Source organism: Ochlerotatus camptorhynchus, unplaced genomic scaffold, assembly GCF_037179485.1.
Source record: "Ochlerotatus camptorhynchus isolate MF236.1 unplaced genomic scaffold, CSIRO-AGI_Acam_v1.1 ptg000124l, whole genome shotgun sequence".
Classification (NCBI taxonomy): domain Eukaryota; kingdom Metazoa; phylum Arthropoda; class Insecta; order Diptera; family Culicidae; genus Ochlerotatus; species Ochlerotatus camptorhynchus.
The window spans coordinates 1422051-1441742 of record NW_027040614.1 but is presented as its reverse complement, the minus strand read 5'-3'; the positions used below and the strand labels follow the sequence as shown (position 1 = coordinate 1441742).

Sequence of the window (19692 nt, the reverse complement as noted above, 5' to 3'; positions counted from 1 at the left end):
GGATCTACTTTTCGCCGATATTGAAGCTCTCGGAATCTCGTTGGAAGGCGTGGATCAACAAATCGAAGAAATGAATATGAACGAGCCCCCTCAGAAGATTTGTCGAGTGGGTCACACAAAACAAGAACGATTTACGAGGTCTAAAGATTCGTCGGTGAAATTCAAGCCAATGCGAGATAATGCGTGCTACAACTGTGGTCGTGTAGGTCATGTGGCCGCGTCACAAGCGTGCCCAGCTCGGGGCAAACAGTGTAGAAATTGTCAGATTTATGGACACTTTGAACGACTGTGCCGCAAACAGAAGCAACGACCACTTCCGGATCAAGGTGGCAAGCAGATTCGAGCGGTACAGAATGAGCAACCAACTTGTGAGGACAGTAGTAATGTCAAGGAGGAGATTGGACAGGACAAAGTATACTATGCTTTCTACTCGGGCAACGAAAGCAACGTTGTGACGTGCGACATCGGTGGCGTTGAATTGAAATGCTGGTAGACTCCGGTGCTGACGCCAATCTTATCAGCAAAGCGTCTTGGTCCAAACTGAAGGATAAACGGGTATTGTTGCAGTCATCCACGAAAGGAAGTACCAGGATCCTAAAGGCTTATGGAAGTAATGATCCGTTGAAGATTTTGGGTTCTTTTGTTGCTGACATAGAGGTGGGAAAAAGCCGAACTCAGGTGGAATTTCTGGTGGTCGAAGGTGGCCAGCGTTGTCTGCTAGGTGACACTACTGCCAAACAACTGGGCATTCTGAAAGTTGGGTTGAATATCAACAAAGTCAACGATTTGTCATCACCGTTTTCGACGATCAAGGGCGTAGAAGCATTCATTCACGTTGACCCCAACTTTGCACCTGTTTTTCAACCCATGCGCCGACTGCCTTTGCCTCTGGAAGCAGCTGTCAACAAAAAGTTGGACGAGTTACTTCAGCGTGACATTATTGAGTCGAAAACAGGGCCGACAAGCTGGGTATCGCCGCTAGTTGTGGTAGGGAAGACAAACGGTGAAGTACGATTATGCCTTGACCTTCGTCGTGTAAACGAAGCGGTCTTAAGAGAGCATCATCCTATGCCGGTGGTGGATGACCACATTGCGCGACTTGGTAGAGGTACGGTCTGGAGCAAGCTTGACATCAAAGAGGCCTTCTTGCAAATCAAACTCAATGATGAATCCAAAGATGTTACCACCTTCATCACAGGACGAGGATTATTCCGGTTCAAACGGTTGCCATTTGGGTTGGTGACGGCTCCGGAGCTCTTCCAAAAAGCGATGGATGAGATTTTGTCAGGATGGGAGGGAGTAGCTTGGTACCTCGACGACGTCATCATCGAAGGCAAAGATATGGAGGAACATGATGTTCGCCTAAATGAGGTAATGTAACAAGTTTTGTTTTGATAATAAAAGTGAATGAAATAACATCAAATTTGTGTTATTTTATTTTGTATGTGATGATTCCTTGCTAGATAAATGTACTGTTTCAGGTGTTGACCCGTTTCAAAAGTCGCAATGTCGCCCTCAATTGGGAAAAATGTCAGTTTAGAGTCACCGAGTTAGAGTATCTTGGACACAGAATCAGCGATAAAGGGATCAGGCCATCGGATTCGAAGATACGAGCTTTGCTATCATTCCGGGAGCCTAAAAATGAGCAGGAGCTCCGCAGTTTCCTTGGGTTGGCGAACTACATGAACAAGTTCATACCTATTTTGGCAACCACAGATCAACCGCTACGGAAGTTGTTAGCAAAGGACGTCAAATTTGAATGGTCAAAGGAACAGGATGACTCTTTTAATGAGATAAAAGCGGTTTTAAGCAATGCTCAAAATTTGGGATTCTATAGATTAGAAGACCGAACTGCCGTTATTGCGGATGCAAGTTCGCATGGGCTTGGGGCACTGCTGGTTCAGTTCAACAAGGATAACGAACATCGTGTGGTCAGTTTTGCCTCCAAATCGCTGACCAAAACGGAGCGTAGGTACTGCCAGACGGAGAAAGAGGCGCTGGCTATCGTCTGGGCAGTAGAGCGTTTTCAGTTTTATTTGCTAGGGAGAAGTTTCTATATCATGACTGATTGCAAAGCGCTATCGTTTTTGTTTGCAAAACGTTCCAGGCCCTGCGCGCGAATCGAACGCTGGGTTTTGAGGCTGCAAACGTTTGACTACAGAGTTAAACATATCGCTGGTAAGGAAAATGTGGCTGATTCTCTTTCCCGCCTAGCTGTACTAGAACCCAGACCATTTGACGCGAATGAAGAGATAGTGGTTCAAGAAATAACGATATCTGCTCTTTCTTCGACAGCGCTCACGTGGAATGATATCAAAGAAGCTTCACAATCAGACTCTGAAATCAAGAACATATTAGAACAGCTGTTCAACGGTACGCAAGATAACCTGCCAATTGAATATCGGGTGCTGACAAATGAGCTGTGTCAGTTTGAAGATGTTTTGCTTAGAGGAGATCGTATTGTAGTGCCAAAATCCCTTAGGAATAGGGTTTTGTCTTCTGCTCATGATGGTCACCCTGGAATATCGATGATGAAGAACCATTTGAGGTCAAATGTGTGGTGGCCGAAAATGGATTCCGATGTGGAGAAATACGTAAAAAGCTGCAGAGGTTGCACGCTTGTGGCAGCCCCAGATCCACCAGAAGCAATGACCCGTAGCCAGCTTCCGTCTTATCCATGGCATACTTTGGCCGTTGATTTCCTTGGTCCATTACCGGAGGGACAAAGTTTGTTTGTGGTCATCGATTATTACTCTCGGTTCATTGAAGTTTGCGAAATGCAATCCACTACTTCAAGCGATGTAATTAGAGAGTTGGCTATTATGTTCGGTAGGTATGGAGTCCCTTCGGTCATTAAGGCAGATAATGCTCGTCAGTTTAGTGCTGATTGTGCGGAAATAAAAGAGTTCTGTGCATCAACAGGATTAAAAATTTTGAATACCATCCCTTATTGGCCCCAATCCAACGGAGAAGTGGAACGCCAGAACAGATCCATTCTAAAACGTCTTCGCATTGCCCAGGAGTTGGGTTTGGACTGGAGGAAAGAACTACGTGATTATTTATTGACGTATCATTCGACAAATCATCCCTCAACAGGAAAGTCACCCGGCGAATTGATGTTTGGAAGACGTATAGTGGACCCCACACGATTACTTTTATTGACAATAATCGTATTGTCAATACATTCTATTTTGACGTCAATACATCGAGATTGACAATATTTCTGAATTCACATCATCAATATTATTGTCAATAATTCCCCTTCGCGTCAATATATTGATGCGTGTAGGGTTTGCTTATCAGGAGCAAAGTTCCATCAATCATGATATTCCACGAGGATAGTTCGGTCCGAGAACGAGACGCCATTGTCAAACAAAAGGGGAAAGAGTATTCAGACAAAAAGAGAAATGCCAAGCATTCTGAAATAAAGGAGGGTGATATTGTATTGGCTAAACGAATGCGAAAGGGTAACAAGTTGGATACGAATTTCAGTAATGAGGAGTTCATAGTTCAGAGCAAAGTTGGGACTGATACAATCATCAAATCAGCAAAATCCGGTAAGGAATACAGACGCAGTTCAGCTCACTTGAAGAAGGTGTTGGAGCGAGTTGAGAGAAATGATCTTGGGTATTCTCCAAATGGGATCGCTTCTAAAACAGTCGCCCCACAGACTCAGGTTGATGATTCCGAGGGTGATTCTACATCTGCAGGAGTACCTATTAAAAGGATTAGGAAAGCTCCAAGCAAATATGAGGATTATATCTCACACTGAAGGGATAAAGCTGTTTGTAAACGGATAAAACAATAAATGAAGACATTGGTAATCTACAATGCTTTTTTATTCCAAGGGGGGGATTGTAGTATATTAGTCATACCTTTACCAAAAAACCTTTGTGTCTAAGAAAATAGGACTACCTTTGGGTTAAGCTACCTCGGCCTTGATAAGGGTGTGGTAGTGAAAGAGGTAGTGAAAGCATAGACGAGAACGGGCAGATAGAGAGATAGAGAGGGCATTCAAGTAACGACCAGCTAGCGAGGAGGCCGCGATACTACACATGGGTTTGGTTGGCGAAGGCGTTTCCAAATGAAAATCTGGAAAATTTCGAGGAGGAGTGTTGGTGTTGTAGATTTGTGCGATATTTTCCCTAAGACACTGAACTGAAATGACAGCTACGGTTGTCACCACTGGCACTGATTGCGGAGAAGAAACAGTGCTAATTTCCTTTTGCCATTCTTGTAACGCATATCAATTAATATAGACGTAGAAAGTATTCCTTGTTCACTGTTCACGTTTACGCGTAATCCGAAGTTTCCCTTATAGTTGTTTCGGTCTTCCGGTGTCTGCTGCATAACCTGGGAAGTGAGTCCGTGATCGTGGCCCTGCTAGATCCAAAAGGATGAACTTTTTGACGGTTTTAAAAAAATCTTAATTTTATGTTGAAAATTTAATGGAAGAGTGCGGAGAAATGATGTTAGGTTTGATGTTTATTAGGGCTATGCAGGATAATTTTCAACGCTGGTTTTCGGACAAGAACACATTTTCCACCAAAAACTGCTATCTTTTCAAAAGTTTATTGATATATTTCAATCATAGATCATGTTTATTCATATATATAATATATAAGTAACTATGTTTAAGTTAGGTTTTTATTTCAATCGTATTTTTATTTGACATATTTCCTTTTGTTTTCATTTCAAATAAGAATTTAGTAATATGCACTAAAATGTAATATTGTTCAATAATTTATATATGTTGTTTTTCTTGTCCTTTATTTTTTTTTTGTTTGCTGTATGGACTGATTTGCTGTTTTACGTTTGCTGGAATTTCTTACGCTTCAATTTGTCATCGTGATTAGTTCTAGTTGCTAGAAGAAACTCGCCCCTCACATTTCGCTCGTTAGAAAACGGAAAGGCAATTTTCATTTGCTTATAATTCGTTGCATTTTTTTTTCTTTTTCTTTTCGTAATTGATTTCTCATGAACTTTGTCCACTATCAGGCAAAAACAGCAAAAAAAAAAACGGAAACAACTGATTATTCTTTTGATCAGGAAAGGATACACTCTATCAACTGAGCAAACTTTCTCTTGTCTTCGCACGCACTTCGTCAGATGGCACTTGAAGTTTTATTTTTATTCGTTTCCTAGCTTAAGAAAGGACTTTTTTGCGTTGTTTCGATTTGTTAGTTTTTTGCTTTATTTATTACACATATCAGGGCTATTTTCTCTACTAGTAAAATTAGGGTTTTTTTCTTTTTTCATCTTTGGGATTTCCACTTTTTTGTTTGTTTTGTTTTTCATAAGTTAAAAAGTCGTTCTCTTTGCTTTGAATTGCACTCGAAAAAATGTTCTCCTTCATTTCGTGTGCGGTTCACTGTGGAGAACTGGAACCGCACCGCTACTAAGCTTCCGGTTTTCGTCTTTCGCAACTTTGGTTATCTGCTGTATATTGTTTCGTTTAGTCTTTTCACACGCGAATCAATTTCTAAGAACAAAAACAAAAAATATTAAAATAGAACACAAAAATTAAGTACTTGTATGTACAACTACTGAAGAAAAAGAATTGTGGGATTTTTGAGGTGGGGGGAGAACAAACAAGCAAACGAACGCCTGCTGCTGCTTCTGGAAAGGCTCAGAGCCCGGAATTTCTTACATGGCTATTTAAGAGGAATGATTAAAAATCTTTCGTGTTTCTACAAGAGGCACATCATTTCTGTTTGTGGGTTGGTAAATTAAAGAACTACATGCTAATATGCACACAAACACACACTTTGTGTATAAAAAGGAAAACCTTATTGGTGATAAAAGCAATGGGAAACCTATTCGTTTTAAAATTAAGCAGTTGTTTGGTTCTTCTTTTTTTTTCTTCTGTAAAATAATCTACCTATCATGGTTACATCTAAAATTAAGTTAAGCATTTGTCTTGCTGTATAAAGAGAATAAAACAGTCTTTTGAAAACGCTGACTTACACGAATGTACTGAGGTAAAAACAAATTTAAAAAAAAAATGGTAAGAGAGAACACTTAACTAAGCTAGTAAAAAAAGCATGCTGTTTTCGTTCAGTGCAACAAACGGCCTATACAATAAATCCTACAACAAATTTTGATTTTCTGTACTGCCCCCACCGCGGACATGAGCGGTGGGCGCTTTTGTTTTAAGTACAATATCAGCTACTCGTTACTAAGCCACTTCGGTTCATGCGTAAAAGGCTGCTCTCTGCTCCTGCTAGTTATCCTAGTATAAATTACACATCGGATCGCAAATGCGAGCGATCCCTCGAAGGAGTTTAAGTCTCTCTAATAAGTTTAATAAATAGGCCTACCACACTACACAACCCTTACTCGCTATTTGTTTTTGATTTTCGATGTTGATAAGGCTTGGTTTTAAAAATTACGGAGCTAAATTAACTCAATTATTTTGTGTGTGGAATCTGGCGATCCGACTGCAATCGCGCGTACCGCTGTAAAGAGAATATTATTCGAGGACTCAACTCGACACCAACTCGCTGTGTCGGGTATGGGAAAGCGTTAGCTTTTCGCCTTTTTTTTAAAGAAAGGAAATCTATTTACACGCACGCATGCTTCGCAAAGATCAATCGTTTCGTGGAATGGGAAATCGTAACACAAACTGAATTGCTCGGTTTTTGCTTTTGCTTCTACAAAGTAAATGACTAGAATCTGCTTTTCGCTGAACAAACACCGGCGGCTACCGGTTGAACTTACTTCTCCACGCCGAGCAGTTTGGCCGCTTCCGAGGCGGATCCGAGCAGCATCCGGTTGAGGATGCTCTGATCGTTGATGCCGAGCAGGTTTCCGATCAGATCCGACTGGCTCAGGAGCGACTTGGAGCGGGTAACGGCCGCCGCTGCTGCTGCTGCTGCTGCCGCCGCCGCCGCCGTTGGGAGGTGAATCAAGGGGACATCCTGCTCGTCATCACTCACGTCGGATGTGGCCTTCGAGAGGCTCCCGTTGAGGCGGCCACACTTGTGCTTCCGCTGGTGACGCAACATGCTGTGCTTCAGGGTGAACCGGCGCTGGCAGACGTCGCACTGGAACGGCCGCTCGCCGGAATGCGTACGCATATGGCGCCTCAGATCTTCCGTCGACCAGAAGCGACGCAGACAAAAGGCGCAAATTACCTGTTTCGTGGGAAGGGACAAAGAAAAGACCTGCAATTAGTACGGTAACGTTCCTTCGAGGGGGCACTAGTCGGCGTCGTCGCTAAACTGACCTGCGACCTACCTTCCGATTGGCGTAGTCGGGATACTTTCCGCCCCGACCTTCGCCATTGTTGCCACTTTCGTCGTCGTCGGGCGAGGCGGAGGGCGCTTCGCTTTCCGCCTCCAGAGTCACCTTGTTCATCAGGAGGGCAAAGTCGTGGACGTGTGCTTGTTTGATGTGGTCCAAACACGTAACGCGATCGGCGAAGGAACTGTCGCACAGGTGGCACTTGAACGGGAGATCCGAATTGATCGGAGGGATCGTTGAGTCATCGACGGATGTGTGAGCTTCTTCGTCGCCGGCGGTAGGTTCTTCTTTGATTTGCGGTGGATCTGGCGATGGGATTGGTTCAGGTTCTTCCGGTTCCGGTTCGTTAGCGGCGGCGGTCTTCGGTTCTTCCGTGGGTTGAGCAGGATGGGGCCTGGGGCTGACTGGGCGGGAAGTTGGTGGCGTGGCTTTCGATTTGGCAATGGCTTCGGCAACGGCAACCGGAATGGGTTCCGGTTTCGGATCCAACAGATCGTCGATCGGAACCGGAATCGACATGGCCGATTCGACGTCACCGTGCTTTCGCAGCAAGTGCCGATCGCAGTTGGACTTGGTAGTGAACAGAAGCGTACATTGAGAACATTTGAATGGCTTTTGGCCGGTGTGCGTGAGGATGTGGCGCCGCAGCGAACTGGACCACGGGAACATGCGCTGACAGTACGGACAGCTGACCCGGTTCGGGGCCAAACTGTAGGCGGATTTCTTCTTCAGCAAAATCGACGACGGATTGGGATCTTCCGTTCCCGAGTTGTTGCTTTCCGATGCCGACCCGGACGCCACCAAGCCCTCCTCATCGCTCTGATCCTGGGACAGCGGAACCTCAGGTCTGCTGTAAAAGAAACCTTTCATTAATAATATTCCAAAGATCTTAGACGCTAACTACGCAAAGAGATGTCGACATTTACCTAAAATAGTTCTCAAACGCAACGTTAGTTGCGTTGTCCACCAACTTGGAAACGGACACCAAATCGCCTTCTTCCTTTCCGCTATCGACCTCCTTGGCGGCCGCTGCTTCCGATTCCTTCTCATTCTCCCTCTCGAGTTCCTTTCGCTGACGCATCGCCTGCTCGAGAATCCCTTCGGCCACGGCCTTCGCCGCCTGCTGCCTCTGGTCCTTGCTCTCCTCCAGCTTCTGCTTCAGTATCTGATGCTGGAACACCGGACTTTCCCGCTTGACCACCTTCTCATCCTCCGACTCGTTTCCTTTGCTCAAATCCTCCGGTTGAAATTCCTCGTCAATGACCAGCTCCCGCTCATCTTCCTCCTCTTCATCATCTGCACCGTGCCCGTTGTTGTTGTTGCTGCTATGATTGGCACTTGGTCTTCCCTCCAACCTCGGCTGATGTGACTGATGTTGCTGCTTTTGCTGAACCTTCTGCTGCATCTCCATCTGCATTCGCTGCTGATGCTCCTGTTGCTGCAGCGCCTGGTACGGATTCTGTCCTTGAGCAATGATATTCTGCAGCATGCTACTCATCCCGCTGGCTTCCGCCGTTCGACCGCCACCATGACCAGCCTTACCCGACTGCTGTGCCAAGATGGCGTACTTGACCTGCTCGGAAATGCCTCCGAATGCCGATGCTGCCGCAGCTGCTGCCGTCATCGATGATGGGTGATGATGCTGCGGTGGTAGACCTTGGCTCATTCCCGAGTGGCTTGCTCCGCGTCCTCGCATCATGTGGTGCCCGCCGCGTTGCCGTTGGGACCAGTACTGCGGATGTTGCTGTTTGATATGGCGCTCCATGTTCGATCGCAGTGTGAACCGGGCTGAACAGTGTTCACAGGCAAAGGGACGCTCGGTACGGTAGCGGCGTTGCTTCTGCTTTGGCATTAGGACTCCGTTCTTGATGACCATTTTGACGGGTCCGTTTCCGAGGGGAATCGGTGGCATTTGGGGCGGAGGAGGTGGCGGTGGCGCCTGCTGTGGGTGCCCAAGGGCTTTGTTCTGGTGGTGATTTGGCAACCCTTGCGGCGATGGTTGAGCATGTTTCGACGCCACCGGTGAGTGGTGATTGGCATTCACGGACAGAGGAATCGACGAGTGTGGTTGGGATTGTTGCTGCTGCGGTTGGCAGGGATCCTGCTGTTTGGGCGATTCGGATGGCGAATGGAACGGGTTTCCGATGAGGCTTCCACCGGACATTTGTGGCAACATGTTGGGGAACTCTTTGGGGAAGAAGTTTTTCAGGTCACCGAGGGCTCCTGGAGCGCACAGGAGAGGGTTCTGCAGGAACAGCGGATGCAGTGGGAATGGCGTGGCCGGGAAGCCGAACCGGCTGTACAGCTGACTGAGCTGGAAGTAGTGGGCGGGGTCCATCTTGGACAGAGCTTCGCTGAAGAGTTTCTGCTGCATCAGCTGCAGCTGCTGTTGATTCTTCTCCAGGAGGGACAGATCCAGCTTTGGCATCTTGGCAGGTTGCTGCTGGTCTTCCTCGTCTTCATCTTCGGCATCGTCGTCCCGGTGGCCATTGTCGTCCTCATCGTCATCGTCTTCATCCTCGGCATCCGAACGCTGATCGTCGGAATCGACATCATGCTCGCGGCGGGTGATCGGTTCCGGTTTCTTGCTGAGATCCAAAGCATCCATGCTGAGATCTATGGGCCGTGCCGTTTCCGTCGTCGGTGGAATCGTTGGCGTTTCTGCCGGGTCCTTATCGTAGTCTTGCTCCTGCGGCGGAGTCAGTTGATTTAGCTTCTCCAGACTCTTGACCTGGATCTTGGCCGGAGTCGTTGGCATCGGGTTGTTGTCTATTTTGGTGACTAGGCTCATCGGAATGGGCATCAGCATGTCCTTGAGGTGCGAAACCGGAGTGCTTCGGTCCGTTGGTTGGTCATCCATGGAATCCCGATCGAAGTCGCCCGGTGGAGTGTTGAACATTTGCAGCTTCTTGAGCGGATCGTCGCAGGACGAATCTTCCGACGGGTGGTAGATGATGGCGCGTTTGACTTCATCCCGGCTGGTGCGCCCGTGGCGATTCCGCAGATGGCGTTCGCAGTTTGCCTTGGTCGTGAAGGCGTAATTGCAAAGGGCGCATTCGTACGGGCGGTCCCCATTGTGGGTTCGCATGTGACGGATGAGGGTGGCTTTGTCGTTGATGATGTACGGACACATGTTACAGCGGTACGGTCCAGGGCCGGCGGCTGAAACGTGAATTCGATTGTGCCCTTTGAGGGCGCGCAGGTTCGGAAACACGGCGGTACACAGTCGGCAAGGGAACTCGCCGCGGAGTTTCATCTTGCGGAACTCTGCCGTGAAGGCATCCTGAGCTTCTTCTTCATCCTTGAGCGGAGGGTACGGATCTTTGTCCAACTGACGGAAGAAGCTTCCCGAGGAGGTTACATTGATGATCGACTGGATGTCGGCGAGATCTTTGGTGTCCTGTTGAGGGGGGAAGTTTGCGCCGCTGTGGTGGTAGTAGGTCGGTTCCTGCTTGATTTCCCGGGACATGATGGGCGAAGAGAAGGACTTGTCCAACGACGACGGCGTCGTCGGTGCTTCCGACACATTCGACGACATGTTCGTCGACATGGATTTGTTCTGAAGGTCCAGATTGGCGAAGAAATCATCCCGTTTGAGATCATCCTCCGAAGAACCCTCGCTGGTCTTCCATTTCCGCTTCGCCCCCGTGCTGTTGAAAGTGTTCTCCAACAGACCGCAATCTTTCACGTGCATCTCCAGCGTCTTCGAGCACGGGAATGCCCGATAGCACTTGCTACATTCAAACTTCTGACTCGTGACCGGGGTCCGGATGCTTTGCTCGCAGACGCTCTTCGCAATGAGCGGAAACTTTTCGCTCGAGAAATCGACAAACGTCAAATCCTTGAAGCCGGGCGTAATGTTCTGGTAGTTGTTGTTGCCGCACCGATGAGCATTCAGGGCCTTGTAGCTCTTGAACACGACCTCGCAGTGTCTGCACTTGGCCGGAATCTGCGGGTGTTCCCGGTCCATGTGATTCTCCAGGCTCACCATGCTGGAGAAGTCGTTCCGGATACAAACCGGGCAGCAGAACTTCTGGACACCCTCCGTCACGCTTCCGTCCAGGATGTTGTTATTGTTGATGGTTCGGATCTTCCGCTTGTAATGCACATTTTCGTCCGAGTTCTTCCGCTTTCCCTCCCCATCGTAGTTACTGTTGTAGCTATTGTTGTTGTTGTTGGCCAGTCCGCTGCTGGCACCGCTGCTTCCGCCGCTATCCGTTGATCCGTCACTTTCGTAGCTCTCCCGTTCCGATTGTTTGTGGGTTCGCATGTGCCGATGCATGTTCCCGTTGGTCGTGAACGTTAGATTGCAGTACTTGCAGTTGAACGGCCGCTCACCGGTGTGGACCAGCACGTGCCGATCCAGCGAAGAGGCCGAAGAGAGCACCTTGGAGCAGATTTTGCAGACGAACTGCCCGTCCCCATTGTCGCCGGACGATCCGGATTTGCTGTTGTTGTGCGACCGAATGTGCTCCGTAAAGTCATGCTTGGTCATGGAGATTGTTTCGCAGATCGGGCACACGTACCGCTTGCCGTCGCCCTCCGTCGGTTCGTGATTGTTGTTTTCCACGTTGGCCGCCGCCGCCGCTAGTTGCTGCTGCAACAGCGTGGTGCCGCCGCTGCCATAGTTGTTGTTGTTCAGACTTTGGAACTTCCGTCTCAGCATGTTGTCCATCAGCTGGTGCAGGTTGTCGCTGCGGGCATTGTGCCGCGCTTGGAACAGCACCGAATGTCGCGGCGGCTGGTGCTGCTGCTGGTCGTCGTCCGAGTCGACATTGTCCGAATCGGCGCTGGTTTGATGCTGGTGGTGGTGGTGGTGGTGGTGCAGCTGGAGGGCTTTGCTGAGGAGATGGTGGTGCTGGTGGTGGTGTTGGTGGTTGTTCAGGGAGGAGTTGTTGGCATCGGTGCTGCTGCTGTTGTTGGCCGTCCGGTTCGAGGAGCTAATGTCCATCGGTTCCTGGGATGAGTCCGAATGGGACGACAACCGGCGGTCCATTGCGGGTTGTGATCTGCGGAAGAGCGGGGAGAGACAAGGTAGGAAGGAGGTTAGAAGTGATTAGACATAGTGGGAGGGATTTTATTGAGCTCGGTAGCCAGTGGCGATAAGGAAGGTGGTCGTATAAGTTTGAACATGACCTTGCACAATTGGAATTGGTTTCCAGAGAGCGGGGGAGAGAGAGAGAGAGCCAGATAAGCTTGCAAGGTCCGGTTCAAATGGTTGAATTTGAAATTATTATGTAAAATATGGAGATTTTTGGCACATTCCGATGAGGTTGTGTTCCATTTCAGGGGAAACATGTCAAAAGGGTATGACTCGAAACGTAAACAATGACTTTGAACGTCGATTTCTCTTGAATGACCACTCACCCACGGAATATGACTACACCAGCTCATCGAACAAACATTTCTCTGTCAGATGATTTAGGCTGTGTTCCATTTGGTCAATTTTTATTTAAATTTGACAGATGAAAATTTTTCAAATAAGCCTGCTATTCCAGCAGACTTATTTCTGACAGACAAGGAATACATTTTGACAGACGCTTTCTCGAAAATCGGCCGATCAACAACAGAGGGATTTTCGAACATCTTAATTTATTTTCGAAGTGTCAAATCTAAGTGAAAATTTTCCAAATGGAACACAGCCTTAGGCTCTGAACCATTTGGCGAATTTTTTAACTTTTGGTTAAAATTTGACAAATGGAAAGTTATCGATCAACCCTACTATCCGAGCATGGTTATTTCTGACAGACAAGAAGTTAAATTTTGACAACCGTGACTCGAAAACTGGTCGATCGACAGCGCAGGGATTTTCGAACATAGAAAATAACTTTCGAAATGTCCCTTTTAACCACAAGTTAAATTTAACTCAGCAAATGGTTCACAGCCTTAGTTAGTTTGAGTGGGTGTGTTGTCATTCGTAAGAAGCCGACGATCCAAGTCATTGTTTAAGTTTTGAGCAAGACCCTTTTGACATCCGGGGAACTTCGAGATTAGGGCGTAATTGCTTTTGTAAACAAACATGTCAATCACCGATTTCTCGCGAATTAAAGCTAAATCTCCCCTGATTTGGTGAATTTTCACTTAAATTTGATTGATGGAAATAAACATTGTACCAGACTTGTCTCTGACATACCAGGAATCAATTTTGACAAAGACCTTCTCGAAAATCGTAAGATCAACAGCAGAGGGATTTTCGAACATCACAATTTATTTTCGAAGCGTCAAATTTAAGTGAAAATTCACCAAATGGAACACAGCCTGAAAACGCCCAGAAGCAACTTTTCTGTCCGGGATTACCGCAAGGTTGTCCCCTCTCACCGATTCTCTTCAACTTGTAAACGGCCGAGCTTCATGACCTTTCATCCGATGGCTGCGAGTTGGTGCAATTTGCGGACGATTTCGCTGTCATCATCACAGCAGACTCAGTGGAAGAAGCTGCAGATACCTGCTCAAAGTTCCTACCGCAACTTTACGACAGATTAGAAAAACTGAACCTAAAAGTGAGCAGTCACAAATCAGCGATCATCCCATTCACTAGAAAGCGGACTGAAGGCCTCAAAGTGGCTGTACGTGGGGTCAAAATCGACATGGTAAACACCCATCAGTACCTTGGGTATGTGCTTGACAGAGGATAAGCGCACAGGAAACACATAGAGTCTGTAAGAGACAAGGCGGGGAGCGAAATCGGACTACTTAAAATGCTATCAAGGAAATCAAGTGGAGCTAATCCGGAAACCCTCGTAAAAATAGGAAACGCTTTGATCCGGAGCCGGATGGAATACGGAGCAACAGTGTTCGGAAACGCAGCAAAGACCCACCTGAAGAAGCTACAAGTGCAACAAAATGCATATGTGCGAAAAGCAATAAACTTCCTCAGCACCACTCCAGTTCACGTTATGCTGGCGGAAGCAGGCCAACTACCTATGGAACAGCGGATCGAATCCCTTACGAAAAGGGAACTCATCAGGACACTTTGGTACAGAACTCCGCTGATGAAGTTCGTCGGAGAGACTCTAAATAGATAAACGAGCAACGAATCTTTTCTAACGGAGATCACAGACAAGTACGTGGACCTACTCTTCCAAGTCCACCCTTCAGACAGGGAGTTCCCCCTGTTGAAGAGAAGGCGATTCATTCCTGAAGTCGAGTTCGATAGGATAATTAAAACAACGTTAATGGAAGCAAGGCCCAAGAAGGTACGCACCCCTGCAGCAGTATGGCAGGCACTTTTCCAGGAAGCAAGCCAGATCTTGTACAAACAGCATAACAGAATTTATACAGACGCTTCAAAAACGGCTTCAGGCACGGTTCGATGAGACAGATGAGACCAGCTTAGCGGAAAGCATCAATATCAACTTCACGATTACGAATGCTGAATTGCTCGGAATTCCGAAGGCGATAGAGCTAACCAAAGAGAAATGCTACAAGAAAACGGTCATATTCACCGACTCCAGGAGTGCCTACGATATGTTGCTGAACGAAAGTCTATACGAAGCAAATTAGCTGCTGTGGGCGATTCACAAGGAATTCCAGGACCTTGGAGGACGAACGATCAAGATCCAATGGGTACCAAGTCACAATGGTATCAAAGGCAACGAGACAGCGGTCCAACTTGCCGTGACCAAAACACAAGAAAAATACCATGGAATAACGGTAGGAGACGCCTTAAGACTCAGCAACACAGAAATATGGGAGGATTGGACCAGGAAGTACAAAGCAACATCGAAGGAGAAAGGGAAATGGCACTACCAGCTCATGGACCGGCTAAACAAGAAGATATGGAGCAAGGATCTCAAGTTGCAGCCAGATGAAGTGAAAATCTTAAGCACAATAAGAAGCGGACACAGTCTGACCAAGGAAAGAAAAGCAAGCTGGGGATGGGAACAGTACGATACGTGTGATTGGTGTGAAGTAACCGAAAACTTATAACCCATCCTATACGACTGCCCTCGATACAACCAAAGTAGAAGTAGATACATAGTACTGGACTACATGAAACCGTTAGAAATGATCCTGACGGAAAGCTGCGAAGAAGAATTGAAACAAGTGGTGAAGTTCTTAAAGGAACCCTAATAAAAAATAACCATAAACGAATGATAACCCAAATCATTGAACTATTCCACAAATGGTTTGGATGATACCCAGAACACGTCGTTAAGCAAATTAACCATACAATTTTTATTAGGGAAAACAACATCCACATCTAAGACGGACAACCATTCATCAAAAACCTACACCTTTAAATTAAAGAAACAAAGCAAATTACTGACTACCATCGGCCAGATGGATCAGCCATGGTCTTAGCCTGTCTGAAAAGACAAATCCAAAGAAAAAAAAAACTTCTTTGTCTGTGATTTTTGAAGAACAATTTGTTTACAGCAGTACCAACGTATATCCACGTATATCAAGGATGATTTTTCAAAAGGACGTATCTGCTTTTGTAAACAAAGATTCTAACGTCAATGGACCACTTTGTCAAGCAGAGCTGGCGGTACTTTCTACCAGCGATTCCACAAAACTGGACAAACAAATTTAATTTTTTTTTTTATGAAACGCGCAAATTTTGGCTACTTTCCTCGGGAAAGAACTATTAGTTTAGGGGCTGTTTATAAACTACGTAGACTGATTTTAAATGGTTTTAGATCTGCCTACCCTCGCGTAGACAAACGTTCATATAAATGTTTGTTAATTTGTATGGATTGGGGACATCCAGCAAATTGCCCTCTCTAAAATGTATACGTAGCTTATGAACTGTACCTTATTCGTGGAAGTAAACGTCATTTTAGCTGCTCGGATGAAGTGGTTAATTAACTCTGAGGGAACGCTCACGAATCATAAAATCGCTCTGAAAGCGAAATTCCCCACGGAACATCATCCTTCCGGCGTAACATGTCTCTCTATTATCAAAACTCACCTCATCGAGGAACACCAAGTTATAAATGTACCACGGAATGGCCTGAACAAACTGAACAAACGCTGATACTTTATTGAAACTGCTGCTGGAATCTCTCCTTAGCTTCATCCAAGAATAGCAAAGGACGCTTGATTTTTTTTTGTAAATTCGAATCCATTTTTTCCATTGGTAGACACCCTCATTTTCGAATCTTTGCAACCAAGAATAAACTGTGGACCAGGGCAATCGATATTGAGAATCCATGGCGAGACTTGGTGGAGACTCACGGTTGTGTTTTGAAAATAATTTGATTATATTGTGGCAACATCAATAACAAATTTTGACACATGCACACTGCGCAGGCACAGAAAAAGTTCAGTGTTGCCAGTAACTTTAAAGATCAGAAAAATTGTAACCATGGGTGCCAAACAGTGTCAATGATTGTGCCCAGGTGTGCCCAAGCTTGTTTTTGGCACACTGTGTGGAGTGACCATCCCCTTGGGGTCATCTGCGTAAGTTAATCGTGGACTCTCAATTGCTAGATTCACGTTGTTGAGGTAAATCAGGAAGATCAGCGGTCCCAGGTGACTACCCGGACGTGGCAGTGAACGGGACTGGTGATCACAAATGACAACAGTAAGATAGCGATCGGTGAGCTACGACTGAAACCATAGCAAAGGGCAACCGTGGATACCAAGCCTGTCCAGTTTTGCGATACATATGCGGTGATTCAATTTATCGAAGGCTGCAGATAAGTCAGCATAAATGACATCCGTCTGAGCACGATCCGACATACTGTTAGAGATGCAGATGTGAACCATGCTGGTCGATACTAATATACGGCTTACAGTGAGTGAGTAACGGTTCCATAACAACAAGTTCGAACGAATTAGCAACAGCGCTAAGCGAAGTGCCAACGTCCTGTTTGTTGCCTTTCTTGGGTACTGGAAACATGTGCGCTAGCTTCCAACAGGACCGTTGAAAAACGTGCAGCAGTGGAAACAATAAACTGTCCAGTGCGTTTGAGGAACGCCGATGGAATTCCGTCAGGACCCCGATTGTACGGCGACTTGAGTTTCGAGGAAGCCCTGGAAAACATCTCGGGATTGATATCAATACTGCTCATGGTTTGGCCAGAGAGTGGTACGTAACTGGCAACCAGTCGGACATGGTCGTCACTCAGTCTCTTGTCCATGAAGACACTAGCATTTTTTGACGTAGGACTACGTCTGTGATTTCTATATGGGTATACACTTTGTGAAACCCGAAAATGGAACATGTAACAAAATTATGAAAGATTTTGAACGTTAATAACTCAGCTGCCCCTGGACCAATTACGATGATTTTAACACCAATCGATCAGAAATATTTCTACGCACCTGTAAAATCAAGACTTTATCATTTTTCAAAATGTCACTATTGAAAATTGCACGAATTTGCAACTGTTGCTATGATAATTAAAATTATCACCGATTGCCTGAGAAAAGCGATTTCCCTAGCACAGATTTCAAAGTTGAATTCCATCCGGTCTCACCATACGGTGTTTATTCAATCACCGCGTGGTGAGTGGTGTTCTCCAGTACACAACGAAATGCTCCCCGGAAGCAGCGAGCTGCAGCCCACATGAGCATCCATAGAAAGAGGAAGAAGCCGCACCGCTATTGATCGGAATTAGTAGCTTTTCGTGAGTCGCTGTGGGCCATCTTTGTCAAGCGCGTCATGCAAAAGAGTATAAACAGCGAGAACCCCGCACAAATTCCTATTCCTACACAAAACACAAGCTTCTGCTGCAGTTAACAAATAGATTTATTATATAAGATCACGTAGTCCTACGTCACCATTGCGTACAACCCCATAGGGCTGTCCCTTGTCGTTTTTTTTTTCAGAGAACAGCTGTCAGATATCTTGCGTAGATGGGGCCACGTTACTATTATGTTGCATAGACGACGGCAGACCAGCTTCATGACGTTGTTCGTTGACAAACTTCCAAAACTGCTTGGGACGTGACTTAAGCTTTCTCTGCAATCCACTTCGATACTGAAGAAAGCACCGTTTCGCAACTCGTTTGAATTCGTGATTGATCCTGGCATAGTGATGTTAAAGGGATAGTGTGCGGTGCATGGTGCAAGTAACATTGCAAGCTTTATAGAGGTTTTATAGCATTCTACAAGTCTAATTCATGGTCTACAGAACCCTCATAAAACCAAAATTATTACTTGGGCATGCAACTGACTTCATCAACTCACTTAAATTGAAACAAGTTGAACCAGGCTCAACTTTTCAAACCAATTGAATTCAACTGAGTTGATGATTTGACTTGCCTAGTCTAAACCCAGCTTAAGAGCGGCTCTCTTTGTGGATTTCAGACGACGAAATTCGCTGTATGCCATGGTGGATGTGTCGTATGACGGTGAATCTTTTTCGGAACGTGTCTATCAATGTCATACGCCAAGACATTGGAAATAGTTTGAGCGACCATTAAATGCAATGGAAAACGCAACAGCAATCAAATGGCCAGTTTAAAAATCTAACGGATTGTGACCCCTTGCCCTTGAATGTGGCATCCGTGGTGGTGATTTTCTGAGTCACAGCAAATTCCTGTCGAAGAAACGGCTTTCCACCCCTGTTTCCACCTCGTAGTATCTCCGATCAAGACGGATAATCACAGGTGGGCTGGAACTCATGGTCCGCTAGTGTTGGTGAGTTATTTGTCGTTAATGTTCATGAAAAGTACACTATTTTTCCATAAACAGCTTTGGAGTTGGACTGATTTGGACCTGTTTCATACGTCCGGAAGTTCTATGCTGGTCGCAAATGCCTTGCCAAATATATTTCCTACGCAAGTGATCTGAATTTCGCGATGATTATCAGCCTTGGGCTCCGATGCTCAAGCTTGTGTTGGATGTTCGATGCTGCCGGGACACGAAGCTATCAGGATCCTCTACAACATCAAATGCAATTTCTCAGAGCTGCTTGAGTTCCGGGTTTGCCACCATGTGCCGAAACCCGGATGAATTCAAATCCCGTGAGGCACGTCGAAAACCCGAGAGCTGGGAAAAACATGTTCCCTTCTGAACTATTTACTTAAACGATTCCGATGACGTCGCTTCGACCTGCTTTGGTTGATGTTTACTCTTTAATGAGCTAGCCTGGTATATGCTGAGTGGTGCGAAGACGGACCTCAAAATCGAACCACTTTCGAGCTGTCAAATCGAACCACTTTTTTATCATTGTGGTTCGTTGAAATAGATAGAAGTATTGTTATCGTCCAAAATAAAAAAATAAATATTTTTCAGTAATGTTTTTGATCTTTTTAAAAACGTGATTCGAAACGATTCAAACAATTAAAAATAACAGTATTATTGCGTATTTTGGACCAAAGTAGACTCCTGCGCTGAAAAAAACCCCTCCGATTTTTTTCGCTCAGGAACGACTGTGACTTCGGAAAACGTTCTAAGGAGATTTGTGATGATAGTACAAAAGTTCCAGGAAATTTCAACAGATTTTTCCCGCGACAGAAGAGGTTTCAGTGGATATTTTAGTTGCTGCCAGCG

At 45.9% G+C, this 19692-nt stretch overlaps 1 protein-coding gene and 1 pseudogene across 5 annotated transcripts in view; one reads left to right on the top strand and one right to left on the bottom strand.

Moving 5' to 3' along the window:
* Positions 1 to 4556: 4556 nt before the first annotated feature.
* The window catches only part of peb (pebbled), an 82559-nt gene continuing 67423 nt past the window's right edge, over positions 4557 to 19692 (bottom strand). For 2 of the 5 annotated variants that reach the window (XM_065220311.1, XM_065220309.1), the window contains exons 2-4: positions 8172 to 12254; positions 7240 to 8095; positions 4557 to 7136 (exon numbers count right to left, since the gene is read on the bottom strand). In XM_065220311.1, coding sequence (XP_065076383.1) covers positions 6717 to 7136; positions 7240 to 8095; positions 8172 to 12241 — 5346 coding nt within the window. In that variant the 5' untranslated portion in view covers positions 12242 to 12254 and the 3' untranslated portion in view covers positions 4557 to 6716. Of the gene's footprint in view, positions 7137 to 7228; positions 8096 to 8171; positions 12255 to 19692 lie in introns of all 5 variants that reach the window. The other 3 variants (XM_065220310.1, XM_065220312.1, XM_065220313.1) reach the window with 3 other exon arrangements.
* On the top strand, positions 14713 to 15318 carry LOC135700005 (uncharacterized; annotated as a pseudogene).